This window comes from Ochlerotatus camptorhynchus, unplaced genomic scaffold, assembly GCF_037179485.1.
Source record: "Ochlerotatus camptorhynchus isolate MF236.1 unplaced genomic scaffold, CSIRO-AGI_Acam_v1.1 ptg000738l, whole genome shotgun sequence".
NCBI lineage: Eukaryota > Metazoa > Arthropoda > Insecta > Diptera > Culicidae > Ochlerotatus > Ochlerotatus camptorhynchus.
Genome location: NW_027041209.1, coordinates 34,505 through 43,907, shown reverse-complemented (window position 1 = coordinate 43,907; position 9,403 = coordinate 34,505). Strand labels below are relative to the sequence as shown.

The window sequence follows — 9,403 nt, the reverse complement described above, 5'->3', positions numbered from 1 at the left end:
TCATTCGAAATTAGTTTTTTCTCAGACATGTTAGTATTTTTTAGTTGTTTGGTGAAATTTTAAAGCATACAAGTTCGATTGAATATTTCGAAGAAACTAAACCAAGCTAAACTGTTTATGTGACGGTTCGTTGCGCCAGATCGCGATTTTTTCGATTTAAATAGATAGAAAAGTGGAATTCTACGAATCTGCCTGCTCATTGGAAACTTTCATCAAGGGGCTACAGTATTTGTAGATAATCGAATTATGGATACGTCCAGCGACGAGAGGAAATCGACTGTGCTTATTAAACAGGATCATCATTTTGCTTGTGAGTAATCATGGTGACATTTTTTTTTTGTTTGTCTTATGTAGAAAAATCGAAAGATTGTCTTCCATTTCTTATCAGCGAAGTGTTTTTATTTTTAATTTTTTTTTGTGAGATTATGTGCATGCCTGTAAGTAATCACTTTTTCACAGTTCGTTCTGTGACTTGGTAGCACAGGGAGTGTTTTTGAAACTGATCGCGGTCTGTATAGGCTTCAATTGTATTGATTTTGTTGTCCCCCTTAGTAGAAAAAAAGGATATCAAATTACAAGTGTGGCGTTGATAGATGCAAATGCAGGGAATTGCATTTGCTTAGAACTTGAGCTTGAGTACAGGTGTACATATAAAAAATGTTGATTTCCGCAGCCATCGTTAATAGTCTACTGGACAGCCTTGGAGAAAAAGATGAGCAGCTGCGCAGCACTACTGAAGCATCGCTGATAAGAATTGCAAAGCGCCGACATGACGAAATCGTAGAAGTGTTCTGCGAGTACCGCAAGAAACACCCAAAACTTGGTGATGCACAGGCTTCCATCATATTAAGGTATGAATAAATAATAACCATTTGTGTGTGTGACTGCATATTACATTCTTGGTCATACTCGTTGACAGAGTGATTGAACATGTCGTAATGAATTTGATGGACCAAATCACCCATGACACAGCATCGAAGTGCGTCGAGTACAGCGTAAATGAGATAACACGTTCACCGGACCAGCAAGCGGACGTTCAAAACCCATGTCGAGAGATTTTGGTTTCAGTCGGAAGACGCTACTGTAAAGAAGTGATGGATGCATTGTCTAAACACGTAGATCAACACCAAGTAGCGCACTTTATGATACTTTATTCGATGGGATCACTAGCCACGGCCAACGTAATGGAATCTATTCCTTTGATTAAGCCAATTTTGGGCTTCGTTCTACCGACCCTTTCGTCGATTAAGCAAGATTATATTAGACAGTCGTACGCTTTCGCTGTCGGACGGTTCTGCGAAGCGTTTTGTGAGTATAAGGAACATCAGCGTCTGCATCCGAACGAGGAAACTCCGATGAAAACTGGCATCACATACGACGTCTCAGACGAAGTGGGGATAGCATACGATTTGTTCCAGAGCCAATGGCTTTCATCACGTGAACCGAAATTGTCGTATGAAGTCCTGAATGCATTGTCTTTCATGTATCCTTTGTTGTCGGTTGAGAAGATCAACGATGGATTGATGAAAGTGATTCCAAGCACATTGGCACTCTATCGACGCAGCTTAGATCGAAGTGTCTTAACGCAGTATCTAGCGTCGATAATTAAAACGGTTCTTTCACTCAATTCGACGCTGCTGTCGGGATTATCCGACAATATCATAGCTTGCCTCTTCGACTTGGTGTGTGTTAATCCAGACTACGAGAAACCACAAACGGTGAAGGGACACTATGAGGTTTTGCGATGTTTTGATTTGATGGCTAACGATTATGGCGATAAAATTATCGATATTCTGATTATACATCTACGCAGCAACAACGAACGCGAGAGGATCAAGTCTCTGCTCGTTTTAACCCATCTCACCAATACATCGGAGCGTGTCATCAACGAAAAGCAGCATGAGATAACCACCATCCTGAAGACAATGCTCACGGTCGAGCGATCGATTAAGTTGAAGGTGGTACTTTTGAAGACGATTGTTGCATTCATGCAACGTAGTTTTGTTCATGAAAAGGAGTTTGTGACATTTTTGATAAGAGGCAGCTGTCGAATGAACAAGTTCAACACCGAGTATGGTAGCAACGATGAATACCAGGAGTTTGTGAAAGCGTGTAACGATACAATGTTCATTTTGTCCTCCACCATTGGCACAATGGACGATGTGCTGAAAATGGAACTCCTTCAAAGTTATCTTAGGTGAATCATACACAACGCTACATAAATTTTGAAAAGGTACATCTACTGCTAATTGCTACTCTCAATTTCAGACTGGAATTTACCGACATTTGCAGTACGATTGCCAAATGCTTGGCAAATCTCCTGGCGAAAAATGCGGAAATAAGTCGAGTCCCGGAACGGCGTAATCCGTTCGATGAAAGCGAACCCAGCGAGGACATTAGACCACCTAATCCCATATCAATATTTGTGCGTTCACTAGCATTGCTGGGTAACTTCTCCGAAGCAGCTCGAGTGCAGAATGTTCTGTCTTTCCTCAAAAGCTACTCGACGAACCTCTACAAACACTTGTCACCACTATGGAACGAACGAATTGGAAGCATGCTTCAGGAGTTGAGCAACGTGAATGGTATAGACCAGAAGAGATACGATGTGGTTTTGTTTGATTTTCTCCAAGCCACTATTAAGGATGTTGACGAATTTAAGTTTGTCGAGGGCATAATTGCTGAAATATTTCATCAACTGCCTTTGTATCAACCAATCTCCACTGGTTCAAGTCAGCAACAGTTGGAGTTCAAAATTCCCATCCTGGACCAAGAGAAGCGAATGCTGGTAAAAGTTCTGGGAATGTGCCTCTGTCATTCGGTAGATGAGCATCTGATAACCAATAAAATCGACTTGATCATAGGGTTGGCTAAAGCGGAGAAACTTGAGAAGAACGCCCCCAACGAAGAATATGAAAAACTAGTTCAAGATCATGCCCAAGCCTTAGGTTTCGTATCGGTTGAGCACAGTGATAAACTGATGAAGAAGCTTCTCGCGTTGGTAATCGATGACGGAACCGTAAAGAAATCTGGAAGCTTTTTCTCAAATTTGAACTTTATCAAAGATACGAGTAAAGAACAGGAAAACTTCAAAATAAAGGTGTTGGTACTGCAGGCACTAAACTTTGTGGTTACGAAAGCTGCTCAAGAGAAAGTGGTTCGACTTTTCGACGAAACTGTTATCAATTACCTGACGGCTCAGTTCGATAACAAGGAACTGTTTATCAAAAAGCTAATCCTAAGTACCTTCCTGAGCCTTGCAGACATACTGCTATCGAATCCAAATGCCCTACCCGAGGATCATATGAACAATTTTAAAAACAAAAAAGATCTTCTCAAAATTTGCATGAATATTACGTGTGACTCACAAAATGAATATCTCCCTCTCTTTCCGCTTATTCTCAAATTGTCGACTGCTCTGATCAAACTGAATGGCGAAGATGAAAATGTCGATGTCAATGAATTGCTAAATACCGCTTGTTTCTATTTTTTCACCACGGCTCAAAATCTGAAAAGTAAGTTTGATTCCATCGAGGAAGACAACAGAAACAGCTATCTGGCAAAGTATCTTAATCTATCGCTGCCGGAATTGAATCAGTTTATAAAATCAATCCTTGAGCAACAGAATGGCTCACCGGCTTGTTTGGATGACATCAACTCGATTTTGGAGATTTGGCTCAAAGATCGCAATAACGAAGTTCGTATTTGCGCCGGCCACGTGTATAACAACACGCTCGAAATTTACATGCGTGCAATGAAGATTGGGTATGAAGCACCATCCAAGTTTAACCAAACAGGAAGTCTGCTGGGTAAAATAATCCCACGTTGTATCGATTCGAATGCTACCGTCCGCCAGACAGCTATTGATGTACTGAAAAAAATATTGGAAATTGCGTGCATCTATGAAACCCTGACGATTGCCGATAATCGTGTGGATTGGGTAAAGGAGTTGGACCTTATTAGGGATGAAATCGTGACGGATGATGCGAAAGATATCTACCGTATTGCTGGACAGTTGGCGAACATAATCGCATTGAGGCTGTCGAGCTATCAGTATGTGCAATTCAGTAAATGCTTGCTGTACAGTTTGAAAGATCCCGAGCATAGCTCTGCCATTGGAGCTTCGGTCGTGTTGAAATTTTTCATGCAAGTAAAAGGATCTGAGATGTTTCATGCAATCCCGGAGCTCGTGAAGGAGTGCCTCTATGTACGTTGTAGAAATAAGCGTTAGAATGACACACAATTTAACACCTATCTCGTTTCAGGCGGTTAAGATTTGTGAAGTTTCGAGAGCACGTTCAGGCGTTCTAAAATCGATGTTGGCTCTTACGAAACATCATCCGAAGCTGGTGTGCAATGAAATTCTTGGTCAGAGTTTACCACTTGAAGAGTAAGTTTATCGATTAATAGTAGCATTCTAAAACCGAACTGAAATGTTCAAATTACAGAAACGTTATCGACTACTGGCGTACCGTTACGTTGGATTCGGAATTGACTGGTATAATATTGGACAATTTCATTGGTGCGGTAACCACATCATGCCTGTACGAACAACAGCATCAGGAAAAACCTCGTGACGATGCTCAGAAAGCTGTCACCCTAATGCCATTTTCGATCATTTGTGTTTTTAATGAGGTTTTCAAAAGTCAGGACATCAAAGCCGAGCTGAAAACAAGATTCACGGAAATATTCTGCATGCTTCTCTCAACGTTAGCTACCTACATAAATTTGCTTCCCCCTTGTAACCATGTGATCCCCCAGGAGGGTACCAACGTAACCATTCCCAAAAGTGTCAAACGTGGAAAATCCACCACTAAGGACTCCAGACTGAATCCATGTCAGGTTGCATTGGATACGTTTAAAACATTTCTGGACACGCTGGACATGCAGCAAATCTCGAACGTACTTTGCATATGTCCGGACCTAGCATCTTGCACCGATCTGAATAGCTTCATAGAAATTCTTACACCACTGAGCGTGGCAACGGCAAGTGAGGTTGGCATAAATTCAACCACGATGAAGCAAATCGTTACCACGTTGAGTAAATACGTTAGCAGTCCGTACGACACTCAAAGGATCGCTTCTACTGGATTCTACTCACACCTTGTTCCCCTGAAGCCGTGCGGAGAAATATCATCCGTCATCATGCTCCATCTGAATTCATCTCTGAATGACCCGAATCCACTGGTACGAGGCCTTAGCATTCGAGGTATGGCATACTTGTGCAACCTGACCGACCACGATATCGACAAATATGCCGAAATGTGTCTCACTGCTATGCTCAAGGGAATCGATGATTATAACAAAAATTGTTTCATTAATATTCCACTGGAGAGCATGAGAGGTCTTTCGAAAATTCTACAATCCCTCCCGCAAGACAAGTTTCAAATGTTTCAAATATCGTTGGCAATTCGAATAAAACCGTTCTTCGAGAACACTTCAACGGAATTGCGGGAAACGGCAATACTATTGTTTGGTGATCTTTGCCATCAAAAAGCAGTCATAGCACAGCAACAACAACAAGACCAACAGCCGCAACAGGCCAATGGGTCCATCGATTCGGAAGAGAATCTAGTTTCAGAATCTTTGATGGAACAATTGAAAGCAAATTTGTGCTCGCTTCTATTGCATTTGAGCGAAGAGAATAATCTTATCGCCAGGGTGAGATCATCCGTTCTTAATGTTTACTCATAGGAGACGGAAATAATTTCAGCATTTCTTCTAGGCTTGCAAAATAACGCTCAAGAATGTGTGTTCGCTGTTGGGAACAACTAAAATGAATCAATTGGCACAGAATCACCTACTAGAGCACGGTCAGTTGCAGTATGGGAACTTCATAAAGGATTTTGTTAAGCACATTGTAATGTTCACTTTTATGGTGGCACAATGGGAAAAATCGTACTGACATGTTCTTCTTGTTTTCAGGGCGAAGAGCTGCCGGATTCGGTCCACGATTTCATCGATGCTTGTCTCCCGTTCCTGCGCAGTCAGTGGCCTGAAATACGAGGCAATGCAGCAATTTTGATAGGTAATATTTGTTAGATTTTCTGAAATCGGGTTATTAGTAAATTTTAAAATTTATTGCTCATAGTCTAGTATTATACATTCAGGCAAAAACAGCAGCTTTTATTTTTTTATGTTTTCATACGATTCCTATGAATTTCACACGATCTTAGCGAAATGTATACGACACAATATTCTTTTCCATATGTTCGACAATTCCATTTCATAAGCTCTTCATACCGTATGTTACATCAGTGTGAAAAAATCATAAGTGCTTCGTGAAAAAAAAAGAAAAAATGCAACAAAAAGTGATTTGTTGTCAGTCGTTGGATTCGAATTTCGATCATATTTGGAAGCTAGTCAAAGATTGGCGTGTAAGTAAGTATTAGAATAAATAATGCATATTTTTCAACATTAATGAAGTTTCGTCACTGCTAGGTCTGGAAAACGTATAAATGGTTTTCATTGACGATACGCCCCGCAATTTACTCCGTATCTTAACGTTAAAATAAAACAGGAATTCCCTGCTGCAGACCCCGAGTTGGATTCAGCTGACAGTGTAAAGAGCAGTCTTTTCTAGAAATCGATGTATCGACTCGATACTACAGAAGAGTCATTGTATCGACTGTAGGGTAAACGCTCCTATAGTTGCGGTACGTTAGAAGCGTTAGGTTCCTATAGTTGTGTATTGAGTCTCCATGCACAACTATAGGAACCTAACGCTTCTAACGTACTGCAACTATAGGAGCGTTTCCCCTAGTAGGTTCATTCGATGAGCATTATCTTGCCACAGATGTTGTAGAAAGATTAAATTAATTGAGTGTTATGCAGAGTACACGAAATAAGTAATAAGTTTGTATCTAGCAATGAAATGATAAATATAATATTATGTTGTCTTTTATATGGGCGCCGGTGGTGTAGTGGTAAGCGTGATTACCTCTCACCCCAGCAGGCCTGGGTTCAATCCCAGTCGGCGCCGCCGGGATGTTCTGAGGCATAACATCTCTGATCACGCCTTCCTTCGGATGGGAAGTAAAGCCGTTGGTCCCCGGTTCATGAATTGATGGGTCGATAGGTAGGGTCCAGGTGTGGGAGCTGCCTTCCTTGGCACGTCGGTAGCATTGGTGCTCAGCACGGAAAACAAGATCGACGGAAAAAACAAACCAAAGGTCTTTTATATGAAATTTAATAATAAATAACATTAACATTTTTATTACACCGAGCAAACGAAATGTTTGTCGATGCTGTGAACATGCTCGCTTCTCGACAACGGGACAGTCGTGCATGTGTCACAACATCGACACGCATTTTGTAGGTTCGATATTATGATGGTTAAATTCATTAGTCTTTATGAAATACATAAAATAGAATAGAGGTAAGATTATCTTGTGAAAAATTCAAGACCATATTATGAAAAAGATCATCAACGCCAATGATGTCATTTCATAAGAACTTCTTCATTTTTTTTATCTTTTGTCGAAATTTTATAAGCATATCTTCATATTTCTTTATATCTTTATGTTATATTTCCTCAGTGTAGGTACCTATACTAATAGCATCTAATAGTCCGTGTCTCCTTGAGATCGTTAAGTTGACAGATCGAGCACAGACAGTGTTAGAAGCATAAATAACTGCAATTTCAAAACCTATCGACTAGATGCTTACCTCATATGGCGAATTGAGTGTGAAACAACCGAACTGTTTCCGCATATCAGGCGGTACATGAGTGAATCGACGATCATCCCTTGTCGCGGCCAAAAGCTACTTTCTTTTCCGGTTAGAGAGAGTCTTTCGCTTACTAGGTCAGACACTGTTTTTTGATTCTAGGAGCTACTTTTTTCTCCGGTTAAGGAGAGAAGTTTTCACTTCTAGGCCGAAGTTCTTTCGGATTCAAAAAATGAAGAATCTGGAGTAACCTACGAACTTAGTTTTTATTTTCCATTCTGTACAAAGTGATCTTAAATCAATGTGTTACATTAGCGATCTATAATTATGTAAAATAATTCAAAAAATGTAAAAATTTCCCTATCAATATCGAACTCTAAGCTATTTCCTGCTAGTTATAATCGAATTTCTACGAGGGCTAAAAAGGGCTAATCTATGTTTTCGAGTCCTTATATACTATGTCCTTTTCGGAGCCGGGATTTCTCAATATGATCATGAATTTATTACTTTTTGTAACTCAGATCCAATATGGTTCTACAAATAAGAATTCGAACATTTGTAACGTTTAAACATTAGATTATTATCGTTCGTAAAGGATGAACAAAGAGGGAAAACTAATCTTAATCTACATACGCAAATATGTCGCATGTGGGCGTGTTTATCCTACTCGAGCGCATATGCATCCTAAGTAAATAGTGCAGTCAGATTATGTAATCAGGCTGTCGTTGTTTTGCCCTACTTTTCATTTCTCTTCCTTGGCCTTGGTATCGACATCAGCTAAGACTTATGCAACTATGCGGGTTGGCTTATAGATTTGATCCTAAATTAATTGCCTCGCGGTAACACCACTCCTCATCAACGGATGAGTTTGGTAAAGAGGATGTACGACCCGATTCGTACCTTCCTCAATATTATCCTTTGATCGCTTTCTACTTTCTATATACAATTTTCACACTGCCGTACTATAACGGAACTATCAACTCTATACGTTCATCTCCTCATCTATCGTATAAAATGTTCACTTTAAGGTCTCATATTTACATTCAGCATCCCCAACTATAGGTATTTTCCCTTCTTTTGAACATGATACTTTTATACTTTTATGTCCAATCTCGATTACCTTTTCCAAGGGACGTATCAGCTTTTGTAAACAATGCATTTGATCGTCGGTTTGGCGTAACTGGTAGCTCACACACGCATACTAATACCACTATCAGTTAGGGGAAATGTTCCCCTATATGATGGTAGTGTTAGCATTGCGCCAAATCGACGATCAAATGCATTGTTTACAAAAGCTGATACGTCCCTTCGTAAAATGGCCATTCTGCCAAACGGGGTAGAGTCGATTTCAATGTCATAAGTTTGTCAACATTAAATAGACACATTTTATCGATTGCCCTATGGTCAAATTACACATAGAAATTTTCTTTCTGAAACGATTTTAACGGCAATGTCTTTTTCAGGATTGCTACACACGCAGCATAAATCGATACACCAGATGGACTCTGTGGGGCATAAAATCTCTCTCTTGCTAAAGGACGAAGATGCAGGAGTGAAGATAAAAGCTTCAGAAGGATTGGGTTACATATATGGTGAATGTTAAACGATGGACCTTTTTGAGCGTCGTCGGATTGCTGTTTGGACCAGCTTTGTACTTTAGTTGTTGTATTTATTCAAATACCATACGGTGAAAACGTGCTTAACCGAATCTTACATCCATGCTTAGAAAATGCAG

The 9,403-nt window shown here is 40.1% G+C and overlaps 1 protein-coding gene across 1 annotated transcript; it reads left to right on the top strand.

The window, feature by feature from the left end:
• The first annotated feature begins 234 nt into the window (after nucleotides 1–234).
• LOC135714820 (maestro heat-like repeat-containing protein family member 1) lies at nucleotides 235–9,284 on the top strand. Its single transcript, XM_065238193.1, has 9 exons — nucleotides 235–310; nucleotides 674–851; nucleotides 920–2,197; nucleotides 2,269–4,207; nucleotides 4,266–4,390; nucleotides 4,449–5,661; nucleotides 5,726–5,860; nucleotides 5,926–6,028; nucleotides 9,132–9,284. The coding sequence occupies exons 1-9, from the start codon at nucleotides 247–249 to the stop codon at nucleotides 9,269–9,271; spliced, it is 5,175 nt and encodes a 1,724-aa protein (XP_065094265.1). The 5' UTR covers nucleotides 235–246; the 3' UTR covers nucleotides 9,272–9,284.
• Nucleotides 9,285–9,403: the final 119 nt, after the last annotated feature.